The sequence below is a fragment of the Schistocerca cancellata genome, chromosome 6, assembly GCF_023864275.1.
Source record: "Schistocerca cancellata isolate TAMUIC-IGC-003103 chromosome 6, iqSchCanc2.1, whole genome shotgun sequence".
Lineage (NCBI taxonomy): Eukaryota > Metazoa > Arthropoda > Insecta > Orthoptera > Acrididae > Schistocerca > Schistocerca cancellata.
The window spans coordinates 107,471,784-107,491,556 of NC_064631.1; the positions used below are offsets into that span (position 1 = coordinate 107,471,784).

The window sequence follows — 19,773 nt, forward strand, 5'->3', positions numbered from 1 at the left end:
ATTTATCTATATTTAGAGTTAGCTGCCATCTTTACACCAATCAGAAATCCTGTCCAAGTCACTCAACGACGACACCTTCCTGTACACCACAGCATCATCAGCGAACAGCCGCACATTGCTATCCACTCTATTCAAAAGATCATTTATGTAGATAGAAAACAACAGCAGACCTACCACACTTCCTTGGGGCACTCCAGCTGATACCCTCACCTCTGATGAACACTCACCATCGAGGACAACGTACTGGGTTCTATTACTTAAGAAGTACAAACAAGAACTCTGATAGTAGCAGTTTTTATTGAGACAACAAGTTTATGTATAACGTAATTGTAAAGTACTTTGTCAGTTGTAACATTACACCCTTTGTAGCTATATAAACAAAGTCGCCATAATAGACTCGTAGTTCTAAATTCAACAAAAATACAAATACTTTATGTTTCGACGACAGAATTCAGAAGTGTCGACTCGAGTGTTGCGATGTTCACCTGGTGGCGAAGTGCGCCCTGAACGGCCTGGGAGCGGCCGTGAGCCCCGGCAGTGGGTCCGTCGACAGCCCGGGCTCGCCGGCCGGCAGCGACACGGCCAGGTCCTGCAAGATGGCGCCCAGGAAGAGGAACAGGTTGCTCTTGGCCAGAGGCATCCCGAGGCAGGAGCGCGCGCCGGCGCCGAAGTTGATGACGTACGGGTCCCGCGTGAAGGCGCCCGTCTCCCTGTCTAGGAAGCGCTCCGGTCGGAACACGTGCGGGTCGCCCCAGTGCTCCTTGTCGTGCATCGCGCACCACAGGCTGATGAAGAACCACGTACCCTACACACACACACCAGCCAGTGAGCGCTCGTACGAAATGTTAAACTCCGTCAAAGATTACTGTCTGTGAAATACGCAGGCACACAACATTAAGTTCACAATACATTTGAAGACCAGTATGGCATGTACACTAGAGATGGGCAAAACTGTTATTTTCAGAGATTGGATCAGAACTGTTCACTCCCTGAAATGAATTAGCTCTTTTTCATGACTCACCACTCATTTACAATAGAAAATAAATGGAAGGCACATTGCCCTTTAAACTTTGTTTATTCCAGTACTATACCTGTATTTTGATCTTATTTGATCCTATTTTGAAGTAACACAGATAATGAGTAAGAATTTTGTATTGTTTATTGAATATTCCACGATATGGCAAAGTTTTTGATTATTGATTTATTTTGCACTATCGTGGTTTTTTGGGTGATCGGAAAATGTTGTAACTTGAGATTTACATTAACAATATATTTGGCTATAATGTATTAAAATTTCATTAACCTCATACAAATACATCGCAAGCCATATATTTTTAAAGTGAACGTTTCCTTCCGAAGACGCCTAAAATCGCAAAATCCGTACCAGAATAAGAAAAAAAATATAAATTTGACTGTAAAACGAAAGTGCTGCATATAGCCTTACGCAGAATAAAACAAGGAAAATATTGGTGTATCACATTTTGCAATATGTTTATCGGTTCGCTCGTAATTAAAGCGTAAATTCGAGTGTCCATAATAAAAATCCTATAGTAAGAGGAGTCATCAGGAACCTAATCTAATCAGTTTAAACAAATAAAAATAAAATAAAAACAATTGATGTATACATAACATAATAATGTAATATACATAGCGGTATTACTACGAAAAACAATATCCAGTAGGGACAAACTCCGATGCAGAGGCGCTGAGTCGAGCAGGTCGAGCCGTGAGCTGTATTACTGCGTGAGCTGAGACCGCAGAGACCAGAGTGACACCTGAGTCGCTTTGTTCGACGCTCTGGCTAGAGTCGAGACGGTGGGGTGAGCGTTGAGCGGGCGAGTTCCGAGGGTGGGGGGAGCGGTGAACTCACCCGCTCCGAGACAAATCGTCCGTTCCCTTGCGAGCAGGTTGTTGCAAGTAGTTCCTATGTTATCCACTTATCTGCTAGGTGGCTCTCTGTCCTGTTGCTCGCATCAACTGCCCAGAGGGCAGGACGTGCGACTGAAACGATCGCCGATAGAGTGCGATGCGAAGTTAAGCTGCACCAGACACTGCGCGCGGCAGTCGACGCACAGAGACGGCACGGCATATGTGAAACACAAAATCCAATGGGGCACTGCACAATGCAGGCAGCCAAGGTAGAAGCAGGGCAGAGGCCGGCGCTGGCTGTGTTGTGTGGCGTGCACTGTGCTGTGACCAGCAGAGGCCCCGCTGATATGCTCCGTCTCTCTCTCTCTCTCTCTCTCTCTCTGCCGTGGGAAACGGAACTACCGTTCTTTTTTTCTGAATCATTGATTGTTCACTCCTTTGAAAGATTCAACTCTATGAATTAGTTCAAGAGCGGATCCCCCATCTCTAATGTACACTGAAGCGCCAAAGAAACTGGTATAGGCATGCGTATTCAAGTACAGAGATATGTAAACAGGCAGAATACGACCCTGCGGTCTCCTCTATAAGACAACAAGTGTCGGGCGCAGTTGTTAGATCGGTTACTGCTGCTACAATGGCAGGATATCAAGATTTTAAGCAAGTTTGAACTTGATGCTATAGTCGGCACAAGAGCGATGGAACCAGCATCTCCGTGGTAGCGATGAAGTGGGGATTTTCCCGTACGACCATTTCACGAGTGTACCGTGAATATCAGGAATCTGCCACATCAGTGCTGCCAGAGCAGGGTGCGATTTGTGCTTTTACCAGTGGGGGGGATGTCTTACGGGGTTAGTAGAATTATATATGTTACTAGCTTGGACCTTGGTGTTACGCATGGTTAAACAGCTATTTATAAATAAATGTTAATGCCGAAACTCACTATTGACGCGTATGCAATATCAGAAAAGCCATCCCTTGTTATCTCTTTAAAAGTACACAGTAAGTAAAGCTTATTTACAAAATCATCTACATACGGGTACAGATATATGAGGGGAATTCGAAAAGTAGAGGCACATTTGTGAAAAGTTGTACTTATTCTGATGATAGAAAACTGAAACATATTAACAGTATTAATAGTAAGACTTATTAAAAACTTTCAGTGTTCGGCTCCACAAATTTAAAATATATGTAAAGTTTTACTCCAGTGCGTGGGAAATATACATTCCAGGTAGGGATGCATAAACTAAAACCAGAGGAGGGGATGGTCTGATGCAGAGGGGGGGAAATCCCCCCCCCCATTCCTCCCTGCAAATCGCACACTGTGCCAGAGAAAGATCCTGCAGAAACAGGACCAACGATGGCTGAAGAGAATCGTTCAATGTGACAGAAGTGCATCCCTTCCCCAAATTGCTGCAGGTTTAAATGCAGGGCCATCAACAACTGTTGCCGTGTGAACCATTCAACGAAACTTCATAGGTACGAGCTTCCGGAACCGAAGGCCTACTGGTGCACCCTTGATGACTGCACACCACAAAGCTTTACGCCTCGCCTGGGCCCGTCAACACTGACGTCGGTCTGTTAGTGACTGGAAACATGTTGCCCCGTGAGACGAGTCTCGTTTCAAATTGTATCGAGCGGATGGACGTGTTTGGGTATGGAGACATCCCCAAGAATCCATGGACCCTCGACGTCAACAGGGGACTCTTCAAACTAGTGGAGGCTGTGTAATGGTGTGGGACGTGTGCAGTTGGAGTGATAAGGGACACCTGATAGGTCTAAATTCGACTGTGACAGATGACACGTACGTAACTACCCTGTCTGATCACCTCCATTCATTCATGTCCATTGTGCATTTCGTCGGACCTGGGCAGTTCCAGCAGGACAATGCGACACCGCACACGTCCAGAATTGCTAGAGAGTGGCTCCAGGAACGCTCTTCTGAGTTTTAACACTTCCGCAGCCCACCAAACTCCCCAGACATGAGCATTATTGGGCATATCTGGGATGCCTTACAACGTGCTGTTCAGAAGACATATCCACCCCGCGTACTCTTACGGGTTTATGGACTGCATTTCAGGATTCATGGTGTCAGTTTCCTCCAGCACAACTTCGGACATTCTTCGAGTCCGTGCCATGTCGTATTGCGGCGCTTCTGCGTCCTCGCAGGGCCCCTACACGATATTATGCAGATGTACCAGTTTGTTTTGCTATTCAGTGCAGTATGGCATCTAAATATAAGCGATGTCTTATAATGTCTTACAAAAAAGCTTTAAGAGGAAACATTTTTTAGTACACTAGATTTGTTTAGAAACACAGACTTTCTCCACGAATTTCACTCATGAAATCTTCTCGGGTTGTCAGTCCCGACGTGGCGTCGTGTTGTCTCAACGTTTCGACGTGTTTTCTACTCGTAATCTTCAGGTAAGACATCATCCACTTCGTTTCTTTGTATCCGCTACAGCGAGGGCCCAATGGGTGGGCTTGCGCCGAAAGAGATCTTACGGCGGACGGCGGGAAGTGCCCACAGTGTGACACTGCATCAACGAAGGGCGCATGTTTGTTTTTGAACAGAGAAAGGTGCTGTTCCGAACCAACAGGTTCTGCGATTCCGCCATCAAAGAGGCAGCTAGAATAAGAGTACGCGATGATCTTGTCAACTGGGACAGTGACTTCAAGCTAAGCTCCGCATGGGATGTAGCATTAGCAGAAGTATTGAGGGAACGGTATGAGGTGAAAGCTGTGGAGGCAGTGGACGGAACACACAAGCAGCACTGGGATTCGACGTCCGGACCCTAATTCACCCCACTGAGGGGCTCCGACCACTGGCTGCGACATGTGTTCCAGGATCACACTACTAGCGCACCCACTTGGCCCTAGGGTATAAAGGAACGTTTTGGACGTCAATCTGACACAACACCTGAAGATGACGAGTAGGAATCTTGTCAAAACGTTACAATACGATGCCACAGCACGGCTGATAAACTGGGATGATTTCATCAATGGAAAACAGTGTTTCCATTCATTCGTTCACTCACCATGTTCTATCAATTCCATCACGTCATCCCTTAGCAAGCAGAACCAACAACTCCAGGTTGCTAGTGTATACTATAGTAACTACAAATTGTGACTACTGTCAATCTATACAAATTGATTATTATGCGAATTACACTACTTTACTGGCATACTAGACAGTGACCGGCATTGCCATGTTTAATACCTGCCACTCAAAGTGATTGGCCCTGTGCCTTGTTGGTACTCAAAGAGAATGTAAGCCTCATGGGAAACTGCAGTCGCTTTAAATCGATGGGCATATTTGAATCACTGGATATCAACGGAATGTGACGAATGAATACGTCTTCATCTGTGTAAATTATAAAAATCAGGTTCTAAGCTTCTGGTTCTGACTTTTTGAGCACGACTCGGACAGTTCGAACAGTTTACGTCATGGTTCGGGAAATCTCGGGTTCTGTTCGATCCTTTGATCCGCCTGCGATCTAGTGACTGTTTTTGGTAATGCTGTATATCCTCGACTTGTCTTAGCGCTTTTATGGTTGTATGGCACTGTGGATTTTAATAACAAAAATAACTGTTAAACGAAGACTAAAATATCTTCTAGGTTATATGCCATATGTAACAACAGCAACTAATCAATAAATAAGAGTTTGTAATTATGTTTCTATGAAAATTTCGAGCTTTCAATTGTCACCGATCTAGTGTAGTCCGATTGTACTACATCTAAGACGGATATTGCAGCTGTAATTTGTTCTCGCGGTAGAAAGTACGGTCAGTTTACCACGATATATTTTGTTTGTCAGGCATTTAATTTTTCATTAATTCTCTCCACTGTTTCATCTGAAAGTAGAAACCTCAAGTAAATTAGCCAAGAACTTTGAAGTAAATTGATCAAGTACTTTTCCAAATGTTTGGTAACAACGTGTCTCCTTTATACACATTATTTATATTTTTATACAGTATGTATATTAAAAACATAGCCTGTGTCCGTCCAAATTTTTGTTTGGGCATCGCGTAAAAATTTGAAGTAAATCGGCTAAGAACGTTTAAAGATTTTTGGTAACAGCCTTCCACATTTATACATATTACATACTTATATGTTTCAAGTCAGATTATTGAATCTTATGTAGACAGTATCTTCCACTTGGCGTAGAAGCAAAGTGTGTAAAATTTCATCTAGATCGGAATAAAACTGTAGGTTTGTATGAATTACAAACAAACAAACAGACACTCTTCTTCCTATAAATATGTAGATAGATGTATTACCATAAAAGCTGCTACTTTGGAAAAGAGCCACTGCTCATTCCTTTTTACTGTTAAGCTGCCGTTTTTGTGCACGGATTATTGTATTTAAATGTTCATTACTTGAGTGGGCACCCATGAAAAACGAGTGATCATGGAAACATTTGTAAGGACGTGTGGAGGAGAAATATAACGAACAAATCACTGAGAAGGTAACATTTGTTAATTGTGTAGCATGTTAAAGTTCCGAATCACTAATATTGCTAAATGTGGCGACCATCTGCATCCACGAAAGCCTGGAACCGAACCAGAGATACCATTACACAATTGGTCGCAGCAGTTTTCGATCGGTGGACCACGGACTGTTCAGCTGTCTTGACACAGCTCGTGCACTGCTTGAAGATCGCACACAGCATCCATCATTCTCAGCCATGCCAACAATAACTTCTTCAACAATTTGTGGCACAGCTGGCTGTCGGTCTCTCCCATGAGCAGTTGACAAATCACCAGATAATTCGAATTTCCGAATTATGTTCTTCAACGTCGATGTGGAAAGAGCACCTCTCCGTATACCTGTAATGCGTCGATACTCGCGAAGGGCAACAGCCAACATCGCTATTGTTTTGATAAAACACCTTTTCGAGTAAAAAACCCTGCTCACACTGTCCGGAAACATGTTGACTGTCTGCAGCGCAACGCACACTGATGCTTGAGTTTCAACCCTCCGTCGCCTATCAGTAACGGTGCATAACGGCAAATCATAACACTAACACTATTAACAACGCAAATCCTACAGCGCACAGTCTGAACGTCATTCCTAAGAAGCTGGATACACACACGACAAATAGTTGTCCGTCTACACTGGTTCAAGTATCGAAATTTTAATTATTACCATCCTGTACGATTTGGTAATAGACATTTACGGAAGTTTATGATTTCTGATAACGTTATCAACTAACTACATACCAGAAAAATTAGAAATCCGTTTAATACACATATTGATGTTAAGCGCTGTTAGCATTGTATAAATTACAAAACTAGTGACAATTAAGTTATATCGCTTTACTTTGTTTCTGAGTATCTGGAGATTTCCAGTTCCCAGCGTGTGATGTTTGCTAACTACCTGTTAGGGATTTTTGCACCTCTAATCTGAACCCTAGACTGGGAAGCATCGTCCATATGAAAATTATTCTTTTATTTCTGTTATTAGTAGTATTGTAGTATTATCTAGAATCATTAGTAATACTTCCATAACTGCAGCATGCGCAATATTGCTTTAACACCACTATCATGTAGCAGTGCTACAGAACTTATCTTTTGTAAGGGCAAAAACGGTATTTACTGATCACATATGGCCTTCCGTAAAACAATAGCTATGCATCCTTTGTTTCATTGATCCGATGCATGATTACAATCACAAAATGGAAAATATATTCAGAAATACTACAGAAAATACGCCTCACGTCTCTTACGAGCCAATCCGCAGATTGTGTTATGGCGTTACAGCCGAACTTTGCAAATTTTTCCCCTGAATTTTATTAACGTAAATATATGGAAACAGACACTGTAAAGTGCGCAAACGAAAAGTATAAAACTTTAAGGACATATAAACTGAATCAGAGATACCAGAACTGTAAATTTAATCTCTAAATGGACAAAGATCATCGACATAAGTGCTTAAATAAACCATTGTAGAAGGGTCCCCGATATCACTTTCTTCTTCTCCTTTCGTTTCACCCTCTTTGGGGTACGCTGAATCAATCATTTCTTTGTGCGTTGTTCTTTTCTTAAGGTCCAGTATTTCCTCATTCTTTCTGACCTTCTTTTCCCCTCTTCTTTCGAGATGAAGAGTTTGGACTTTTGTGTATATTTGTCTTGGAACCTTATGTTTTCATCTTTAGAAATTAATTTAGCTGTTCGATCGATAAACGAATTTTCTGAAATCTTTAATTATACTAGGTCTTTCTCAGTTTCTTCGCCGCGCGGAGTGGCCGTGCGGTTCAAGGCGCCATGTCAAGGATTGCGTAGTCCCTCCCGCCGGAGGTGTGAGTCCTCCCTCGGCACGGGCGTGTGTGTTGTTCTTAACATAGGTTAGTTTAAGTTACTTTAAGTAGTGTGTAAGTATAGGGACCGATGACATCAGCAGTTTGTCCTTTAGGAATTCACACACATTTGACATTCAGTTTCTTTAAACCAGTTGGGTTTCGTTTTGCAGTTACGGAAAAAGTCAAAGATTTGTTTGGTTAATCTGTTGGAATTCATTTAGAGAAGATGACCATAAAAATTTATCCTCCTTTTTCGGAATAGTATCAGAAAGTTTTTCAATTTTCTTGTAGAGAGTTTCATTTTTGATTTATATAATCTTAGTGTCTTGAAATTTTGGTCCTATGCTTTTTCTTAAAATGTTTCTTTCCTTTAGCTCAAGTTTCTCCATTTGGCCTTTGAAATTCATGTTTAGTGTTTCTACTGCATACAGTGCTTCTGGCTTAATCACTGTAATGTGTTATTTTGGACCCCCACGAAAGGGATTTTTGTTGTATGTATTTTTTGTTAGTTGAAAGGCCAATTCAAGTTTATTTTTTCTGGATTCCAATGCTTTGCTTTCCCCAGCATTCCAACTAATCCATTCTGCGAGATACTTGAATTCTTTTACTATTTCAATCTTTTGTTCTTGAACTTTGAGGTATTTACATGAGTGTTTGATGTTTGTCAAAATCTTCGTTTTTTCAAAGGAGATGTGAAGACCTATTTTAGCTGCTTGTTTCTTTAGTTCAAGGATTTGCTCCCGTGCCTCTGATATCATTTTTTTGCTTATTTTGCTCGCTCGCTTTGTTAGCTCCCTCGATTCTGAATTGCGCCGGCTTTGATCTGATGTTAATTTAACTCCTATCCGGAGAATAAATATTTAATCAGATTCCGGTAATCATTAAATGTATAGGAATCATATAAAATTATTATGTTCACATCATGTAAGAGTAATCTGATTAAATGGGTTTTCCTAGAGGAGCCGCCACTCTGTGAGTGTGGAGCAACGCAGGCGACCTCCCACCTGCTCCAGTGTACCCAATGTCCAGCGACATGCACAACAGAAGACCTGCTACATGCAACGCCAAATGCAATAGAGGTCGCTAACTTCTGGGCGGCAAAAGTGTAAATATTTGTCTTATAAATACATTACGGAGTCCAATTATAAATTACATTTTTTTCTGAAAGGAAACAGCATTAAATTTCATGGTAGATTTATAGATTACCAAAAGGACTGTCTTGCAGGATACAACCGTGAGCCGTAGCTATTTTAAAGTTGTCACTTTTGTTTTATTAATTATTCCAAATATAAATACTGGAGTACGTGATTACATTATAGGACGCATTAATTTTTTATGTTGTTTGCCTTTGAATCACATAGTGCAAAAATCATTATAGAAGTTACATCAAAAGGTCTTTTACAAAGCGTGGTAGTTGCTAGATGGATACCATGTGTGCATATTTTGCTAATAAAATTACGTTCGAAAACGCCTCGTTCGCATGCTAGCGTCTCTGAAATGTGGAGGAGGAGGCTGGAAGTTTGGACCACACAAGCTAGGCAAGAGTAAAGGAGGCAATGTACGTTACTGTCACTAAAGACCAGTTTAATTCTCATACAGAAGATGCTCAATATGACCTCCATCAACTTTGATGCATTTGGTATATTTCTTTGCCGAGCCCTTGGCCGCCTCGCTCACCGGACGTGATGCCACCGAATTTTCATTTCTGGGGGTACGTGAAAACCCTGGTGTACGAGACACACGTAGAGTCATCACAAGATCTTGTGGCACGAATACAAGTGTCAGCTGGAGTCATGTGTAATGTGTTGGTAATCTTTACCAGAGTTCGGCAAGGCATCGTCAGGTGATACACAAAATGTTTCGCAGTTTGCGGTCATGCTAAGCACTATGTATATGCGAATTAAATTGGCTTTCTATGACAGTAATGTACATTGTCTCCTTTACTCCTTGCCCAGCTTGTGTGGTCCAAACTGCGTATCTCCTCCTTCACATTTCAGAGACGCTAGCACACAAACTAAACGTTTTCGAATATAGGTTTATTGACAAAATACGATCATATGATACCCATCTAGCAACAAACACGCATTGTAACATACCTTTCACCCGTATACATAGTCAGCAACATCTATGCAGTGATCATAATCCACTGCGCACGTCGTCAACGTCGAACTGGGATTGTTACATGTGTTTCATATAGTGCCGTTGCTTACATTTTGCGCTATGAGCGTAATTTTAATAATACACGAATTTGTACCATTTTTTCGTATTCCTTTATTATTTATAGCAAATGTGATTGTTACTACCTATGCAAATCGAAACATGTCAAAGGTAGGAAAATTATTATTTCTCGTGGGGAACTACAGCAAGTGAATACTTACGGTTATCATCCGAGTAAGAGGCGCTTGATAGGTTAAAAAATGAAGATACAATGAAATATAGAGGTAAGGCTACGTTATGTGGCCGCATGGCAACATATTAACAGAAAAACTGGTATATAAATTCGGGAATGTGGGCTGCCAGTCAATCCATTGAGTGCACACATTCATCAGCAGTTAACAATTATGTATGGCAAATAGAGTTATTACCTTCTGATTATACAGATATCTAAACCAGTATGCGTATTTTAAAGCAGTACAATAGTAAACTGTATTACCATTAGGCCCAACTATGACGTGGAAAATGATAATGTGCGCTTAATAGTTGACTTTCGTAAGGTCGAACGAACGTTTCGCCGTATGAGAAAGGAAAAACGGAAGAATTTTGCTCCTAAAAATATTTCATAATGTGACAAATCGCTAATTTGCTGCGAGTCATAGCTACAGATTTTATGTTTTTTGCGTACTGTAAAATCATTTATTAACGCAGCGGTAACATAATTTATTGAAACAGAGGGGCGGCAGTACGATAAAGTTGAATTCAAGACCTAACATAATAGCACTGACTGTCATTGTTTTGCTATAACAGAAAAAGCAGTATCCAGGTTCTAGTACTTATTACAAACAAGCGAAGCGCATTTGCTTTTATCCTTGAAATATTTAAGCCAAACTCATTCCAGATATCAAATGCAAACTGTTAAGATGCGCATGAATCGTGTGTACATGATACATTATACTTTTGAACGGTATCTGTTTGTACTAACGATGTAATGGTGATGACATTCAAAATCTACAGTCCACTTAAGGGCAATTCTCGCACCTTACCATAACCACTTGACTTTGAAGGAAGCGTATGTTGGCTACAAAAATTCTGTTCTGCGCATCTGAATGCTCACTCCACAGATATTCCTACAATTGTATAGCAAAATACGAGTCCTAAGATTTCGATGGTTTCATTTCAGATAAAAGTAACCTTTGGTCTATGAAATACTGTGTCTTTATTTTAGAAATCTTTGATGTTATTTGTGGACCAGAATGATGGCTGAAAAACATAACATTCTTTGAAAAGCCCTATCAAATCAAAAGATTGCCTACTGAGGGTGGCTGCACCTTTTTGAACATCAACTGCGTAAATGTGATATGTGTGCTGGTGTAATCTGCCACCAGCACACCGGTCGGCAAATGTGCAGCAAGAAGATCGATAGTAGACACAGGATCAAGCGCACCTGCCAGGAGAGAGGCCAGAGACAGACTGACAAGCAATGAACCGCCAACGACGTCTCGACCACAGGTACACTACTGGCCATTAAAAGTGCTACACCATCAAGATGACGTGCTACAGACGCGAAATTGAACCGACACAAAGAAGATGCTGTGATATGCTAATGATTAGCTTTTCAGAGCATTCACACAAGGTTGCCGCCGGTGGCGACACCTACAACGTGTTGACATGAGGAAAGTTTCCAACCAATTTCTCGTACACAAACAGCACTTGACCGGCGTTGGCTGGTGAAACATTGTTGTGATGCCTCGTGTAAGGAGGAGAAATGCGCACCATCACGTTTCCGACTTTGATAAAGGTCGGATTGTAGCCCATCGCGATTGCGGTTTATAGTATCGCGACATTGCTGCTCGCGTTGGTCGAGATCCAATGACTGTTAGCAGAATATGGAATTAGTGGTTTCAGGAGGGTAATACGGAACGCCGTGCTGGATCCCGGCGGCCTCGTATCACTAGCAGTCGAGATGACAACCATCTTATCCGCATGGCTGTAACGGATCGTGCAGGCACGTCTCGATCCCTGAGTCAACACATGGGGATGTTTGCAAGACAACAACCATCTGCACGAACAGTTCGACGATGTTTGCAGCAGCATTGACTATCAGCCCGAAGACCATGGCTGCGGTTACCCTTGACAGTGCATTACACGCAGGAGCGCCTGCGATGGTGTACTCAACGACGAACCTGGGTGCACGAATGGCATAACGTCATTTTTTCGGATGAATCCAGGTTCTGTTTACAGCATCATGATGGTCGCATCCGTGTTTGGCGACATCGCGGTCAACACACATTGGAAGCGTGTGTTCGTCATCGCCATTCTGGCTTATCACCCGCCGTGATGGTATGGGGTGCCATTGGTTACACGTCTCGGTCACCTCTTGTTCGCATTGACGGCACTTTGAACAGTGGACGCTACATTTCAGATGTGTTACGACCCGTGACTCTACTCTTCATTCGATCCCTGCGAAACCCTACATTTCAGCAGGATAATGCACGACCGCATGTTCCAGGTCCTGTACGGGCCTTTCTGGATACAGAAAATGTTCGACTGCTGCCCTGTCCAGCACATTCTCCAGATCTCTCACCAACTGAAAACGTCTGGTTAATGGTGGTCGAGCAACTGGCTCGTCACAATACGCCAGTCACTACTCTTGATGAACTGTGGTATCGTGTTGAAGCTGCATGTGCAGTTGTACCTGTACATGCCATCCAAGCTGTGTTTGACTCAATGCCTAGGCGTATCAAGGCCGTTATTACGGCCAGAGGTGGTTGTTCTGGGTACTGATTTCTCAGGATCTATGCACCCAAATTGCGTGAAAATGTAATCACATGTTAGTTCTACTATAATACGAGGTGCATTTAAGTTCTAACGCCTCTGATATTTTTTCTAATTAACTACTCACCCGAAATCGATGAAACTGGCGTTACTTCTCGACGTAACCGCCTTGCTGATGTACACATTTTTCACAACGCTGACGCCATGATACCATGGCAGCGGCGAAGGCTTCTTTAGGAGTCTGTCTTGACCACTGGAAAATCGCTGAGGCAATAGCAGCACGGCTGGTGAATGTGCGGCCACAGAGAGTGTCTTTCATTGTTGGAAAAAGCAAAAAGTCACTAGGAGCCAGGTCAGGTGAGTAGGGAGCATGAGGAATCACTTCAAAGTTGTTATCACGAAGAAACTGTTGCGTAACGTTAGCTCGATATGCGGGTGCGTTGTCTTCGTGAAACAGCACACGCGCAGCCCTTCCCGGACGTTTTGTTGTAATGCAGGAAGGAATTTGTTCTTCAAAACATTTCCGTAGGATGTACCTGTTACCGCAGTGCCCTTTGGAACGCAATGGGTAAGGATTACGCCCTCGCTGTCCCAGAATATGGAATGAGCTGACTGGCGCTTTGTTTCTAGATTGAAAAATGGTATCCACGTCTCATCCATTGTCACAACCGACGAAAAGAAAGTCCCATTCATACTGTCGTTGCGCATCACATTGCTTGGCAACATGCCACACGGACAGCCACGTGGTCGTCCGTCAGCATTCGTGGCACCCACCTGGATGACACTTTTCGCATTTTCAGGTCGTCATGCAGGATTGTGTGCATAGAACCCACAGAAATGCCAACTCTGGAGGCGATCTGTTCAACAGTCATTCGGCGATCTCCCAAAACAATTCACTCCACTTTCTCGATCATGTCGTCAGACCAGCTTGTGCAAGCCCGAGGTTGTTTCGGTTTGTTGTCACACGATGTTCTGCCTTCATTAAACTGTCGCACCCACGAACGCACTTTCGACACATCCATAACTCCATCACCACATGTCTCCTTCAACTGTCGATGAATTTCAATTGGTTTCACACCACGCAAATTCAGAAAACGAATGACTGCACGCTGTTCAAGTAAGGAAAACGTCGCTATTTTAAATATTTAAAACAGTTCTCATTCTGGCCGCTGGCGGTAAAATTCCATCTGCCGTACGGTGCTGCCATCTCTGGGACGTATTGACAATGAACGCGGCCTCATTTTAAAACAATGCGCATGTTTCTATATCTTTCCAGTCCGGAGAAAAAAAAATCAGAGGCCTTAGAACTTGAATGCAGCTCGTATATTTGTCCAATGAATACCCGTTTATCATCTGCATTTCTTCTTGGTGCAGCAATTTTAATGGCCAGTAATGTATTTAGATCGCCACAGCTGACAAGAGGGGTCAGTCTCAGTGTCTGTCACTAACTCAGTCACTAGATCGGTTGCTATTCTATTTCGCGTTAGTCAGTTCACATCACCGGCTACGAGAGTGCCCGCCCCGATAGCTGAGTGGTCACCGTGAATGATTGCCGTCCTACGGGCCCGGGTTCGATTCCTGGCTGTGTCGGAGAATTTTCTCCACTCAGGGATTGGTTGTTGTGTTGTCTTCATCATCATTTCATCCCCACCCGGCCCGCAGGTCGTCCAAACTGGCGTCGACTGTAATAAGACCTGCACCACGGGGGCCAGACCTGCCCCGCAAGGGGTGTCCCGGCCAATGACGCCAAACGCTCATTTCCATCACCGGTTACGAGAGTGTATAGCGACCAGAGTACTTCACCAACAGTGAGGTTAACGTGGACTAATATGGAAGAACTTGTACCACAATACATGGACGCTGTTTAAGTTAAGTAGCAGCTATCTGTTTAAGTAAATAGGGTCTGTCTTCAAGTAAATAAAGAAACATGTTAATACATGTATGCAGTTGTGTTGTAGAAAGAGGATACCGACCACAAAATAATGTCCTCTCCCTTGCTTTCCATGGTACAAGGTACTACAGTAGCGACAAGGACACAACAATACGTACCTTAGGTATGTTGTACCCGTGTAGAGTGGTGTCCTTAAGCGCTATGTGTGGGGGGCACATGGGTGCAGTGGTGTTTATGCGGGAAATCTCAGCTATCACAGCCTCGAAGTACGGCAGCCTGAAAAGAAGAAAATGCTCCAAAAGAAGTAAAGACATCGTTATTAAACGTGATTTGTTCCTTAATTTTCTTCTTTGACTAACCGTGGTCTGTCTTCGAGCGAAATTCTTCTAGAATGGCCGACCACAGTATCCAGCTCCTTCTGCACCTTCTCTTGGACCTCCGGATACAGGATCATGTACATTATGGCGAAGGCCAGAGTGTTGGAAACTGTATCAGATCCAGCAGCAAAGAGGTCGAAGATGATAGCCGCAAGTCCATCTTCTGAAAGACAAAACAGTCCCGGGATACAGATAAACCAACTCATCGATTACTGAACAAAAATATCTTGACACATTAGCACCTAGAGTCAAAATAAAAAATGCTATTTTTGAGAACTATAACCACTTTTCTCATCACCAGGAGAAAAATGATGATAACCACATGCTGATCCTTTGATCTCCACGTATTCACACAGACACTCTCCACCATTATTCTGAAAACTGAAGTAGCCAATTGAAAATGTTGGAATATAGCCCAATAGTCGATTACACGTTGTGATCCAGCCCATCTCGTGGCCAGTAGTCAACGACAACACGGAGCGATCAGTATGGCTGTAGAGTTTCTTAATGTTGAATATGGACAAATCTCCACAGACTTCTTGAATACAGAATACCGCTAGCTCGGGGTGTGTCCAGCTGTAGTTGGTCATTGTTGATTGGCCATTGTTAAATCATTTTGAGGAAACTATTTCGATGAAATGCGGTGAAACGCCTACAGATAGTTCAGAGATCGCTACGAAGATAAGGCCAACGTGACAAAGGCTGGCGGTAGGTCTTCATTCTCTGATGCGGACTGAGGCTATGATCCTCAACAGTTGGATTCTCAATTTTAAATTAATGTAGGCAGAATTTTTTTTTACTGAAGATTGTCTTTTATAAAAAATCATAACATAATGTCGATCTTGACTTGTATCCATCAATAGCCCAAACAAAATTAGGGATAATGTGCTGAAGAAAACCGTTAATGAATGACACACATCGCAAGAGAAGAGATGCAGTGTTGTGTAGGTGGGCTATTCATTTATCTCATTGTTTACTGCATTCATTTCCGTAGTGAATCACAACAAACTAGGCTCAGAAACGCATATACGTAGGTTTTTTTTCCCACACACGATCATCAACGCCAATAAGTATGAGTGCGCCCCGACAGCTGAGTGGTCAGCGTGACGGATTGCCGTCCTACGGGCCTGGGTTCCATTCCCGGCTCGGTTGGGGATTTTCTCCACTCATTTCATCTCCATCCGGCGCGCAGGTTGCCCGATGTGGCGTCGAATGTAGTAAGACCTGCACCAAGGCGGCGGGACCTGCCCCGTAAGGGGCCTCCCGGCCAATGACGCCAAACGCTCATTTCCATTTTCCATAAGTATGAGAGTACTGTGGTTTCACCGCCAGACACCACACTTGCTAGGTGGTAGCCTTTAAACCGGCCGCGGTCCGTTAGTATACGTCGGACCCGCGTGTCGCCACTATCAGTGATTACAGACCGAGCGCCGCCACACGGCAGGTCTAGAGAGACTTCCTAGCACTCGCCCCAGTTGTACGACCGACTTTGCTAGCGATGGTTCACTGACAAAATACGCTCTCATTTGCCGAGACGATAGTTAGCATAGCCTTCAGCTACGTCATTTGCTACGACCTAGCAAGGCGCCATGTTCAGTTACTATTGATATTGTGAATAATGTACAGTCAAGAACGACGCTCATCATTAATGGATTAAAGTTAAGTATTCCACCAGCTACGTCCGTTTTTCTAAAGTCTAATTTCCTTGACCTGGTCCAGACCTCACGCCAGCCTGCGTGAGCTAAAACGCGTGCCTTTGCGTGAGCTAAAACGCGTGCCTTTCGGCTTCCTCTAGTAACCCGGTGTTGGCTCTCCTGCCAACCCACAACAAGTATTACATGTGATTAGTTTACATTTGTGTAGTTTTGTTGAAAACGGAATCTCAAGTTTGAAACAGAAGTAGAATACGTACCTCAGTACTTCTGTTGCTTGATGTGCATCTGTCCAGCCACTCGATATGGCGTTAGTTATTGTCATATTCTTCAGGAACACCAGATCGCTGTGCATCATTTGATATTATTCGTAGTTTTACGAGCGTTTGCCCATTTACTGCCCTGACAGGAATTTCATCAATATGTTGAAGTTTCTGCGGAGAGACCGCAATTAATGTGCTCGCCACCCTCTTAAACAAGCGAGCATCATAACGCATCAGCTCTCCTATTTGGACGAATGAGTCGTGGTTTCGTCAAGTCAAGCCAAGGATTGCTAAAGATTAGGTTTTTTTGTACACTTTTATTAGGTAAACATATTAGGTAAACCTATATCTTGTGGCACAGGCCTTTCAATTTGACGGCACTTCGTCTGCTTTCGCGTTAAGCTGGCTGCCCATTTTATCAAACAGCTTTGTTTGCACTTGGCCTCATGAAAATGAGCGGGTCCCGTTCCAGAGCTTTGTACCACAAGTGGTAATTGGAAATCGAACCAAGGACCTTAGCGGTAGTAAGATAACAACATGATGCCGAAGGCGGCACTGCCATTTTATTAACGCAGACGGATCTGAAAATGATCATTCCTGACTGAAAGTAGTAATCAAATAAAATACAAAAAATTTCTTGCCGTCAAAGGTTAATGTAATAAACTCTGCAGTTTCGAACACTGACCATATCACAATTCATCAACACATCAGAGACCTCCTCACTGTGATACCAGCTTACAACGCCTCGACTTATATTATTCATTGCTTAGTAGACACAATGGTCGAAGGAAACAAAATAACACATGATGGCCGGACCAAGGAGGATATCAGAAGTTTTAGCTAGTTCTTCCCAATTTATTTATTTGTTAATGAAATTCGTCATAAATAATAAATCACCTTTTCAAATCAACATTTCAGTTCATGGAATCAGTACGAGAAACACACAGTCGAGTCACATTAATATGACCACCACCTAAGTGGAATAAGCATTCACGAACGACAGGTGGCAGCATTAGCAGTTTACGGTATGTAAAGCATGTCTGGGGGACACAGACAACAGTTTAGCCGCTGTCGTAATGCGGGAACGGAGCAATTTACGTGACGTCCAAAACGGGTTGATCATTGGTTTTCGGGGCGAGGGTGAAAGCATTTCCTAAGCGGCTAAGTTTGTAAGCTGTTCGCGTGCCGCCGTGGATAAGTGTATCGTGCATAGCAAAATGGTGCTAGCAAAAACAAGTGACGAGGCAACTGTAATGCACTATGGGCTATAGATGAGGGGTAAACGACGGCTGTGGGGATGTGCGTGAGCAAACAGACGTACAACTGTTGGGCAACTGACCGTCCAGATGAACCAAGGGGCTACTAACAGTGTCTCCTCAACGACTGGACCTCCACAGAAGGCGTCTGGTTCATGCACCCTTGTAGACTGCTGTGTCCATGCCGAAAGCTGGAACTTGCACACCAGTACCGTAAGTTTGATGTCCACTGAGTGGCGACAGGTGGCCTTTGCAGGTGAATCGCGTTTTATGCTCAATCGTACAGAAAGCAAACACCCTGCAACAATCGTTGGAAGGGTCTAGGCTGGAGGAGAGTGCGCTATGGAAGGGGATGTGTTTCCGTGGCATCGCCTATGCGATCTGGTCATTCTGGAAGACACAATGGATCAACACACAAGTATGCTTCTAATCTTGAGGACCATGTCCACCCCTACATCCAGTCTCTTTTTCCCCGGCACGATGTCATCTACAGACAGGACAATGCAACGTGTCACACAGCTCAGGTTTTACCGTACTCCTCCGGCCACCAGGCTCGCCGGACTTGAACCCAGTCGCCGATCTGTGGCACCATTTAGATCGGACTGTTCGCGCCATGGATCCTGCGGGCTTTCAAAATAAAATGATGTGGTGATGTGGACCTCAACTACGTACCCTCAGAGTTGAAATATTAAAAGTTTTGGTTGGTTTCGTTGTCTAGGGGCTGGGATACGTGGCAGCGCGGGATTAGCCGAGCGGTCTGAGACGCTGCAGTCATGGACTGTGCGGCTGGTCCCGGCGGAGGTTCGAGTCCTCCCTCGGGCATGGGAGTATTTGTTTGTCCTTAGGATAATTTAGGTTAAGTAGTGTGTAAGCTTAGGGACTGATGACCTTAGCAGTTAAGTCCCATAGGACTTCACACACATTCGAACATTTTTTTTTGTGGAAGGGGTGGGGGGGTATACAATCTGAATACACACATGAATCAAATGCTCAAAGGTTCCTACAACTTGGCAACTGCGAATTATGCATGTAACATATAAATTTATAAATGAAAGATTGCAATTAAATACAATCTGCAGGTACTATTTTAACGAGATTAAATGATGAGTACGATACAGAAGTACCTTTAAGAATGCTCCTTATTATTGCAAAACACTTATTGGTGTCGATGGTCCAGCAATTAAATAAAATATAAGTAGAATAACAGGGAAACAATAGATTCCTACTTCACGTA

At 43.3% G+C, this 19,773-nt stretch overlaps 1 protein-coding gene across 2 annotated transcripts in view; it reads right to left on the reverse strand.

Annotated features, from left to right (window-relative positions):
* Nucleotides 1–278: 278 nt before the first annotated feature.
* The window catches only part of LOC126191288 (methyl farnesoate epoxidase-like), a 184,985-nt gene continuing 165,490 nt past the window's right edge, over nt 279–19,773 (reverse strand). For both annotated transcript variants that reach the window (XM_049932102.1, XM_049932101.1), the window contains 3 exons: nt 15,351–15,531; nt 15,150–15,267; nt 279–805 (listed from right to left, as the gene is read on the reverse strand). In XM_049932102.1, the coding sequence (XP_049788059.1) occupies nt 482–805; nt 15,150–15,267; nt 15,351–15,531 (623 nt within the window). In that variant the 3' untranslated portion in view covers nt 279–481. The remainder of the gene's footprint in view (nt 806–15,149; nt 15,268–15,350; nt 15,532–19,773) is intronic.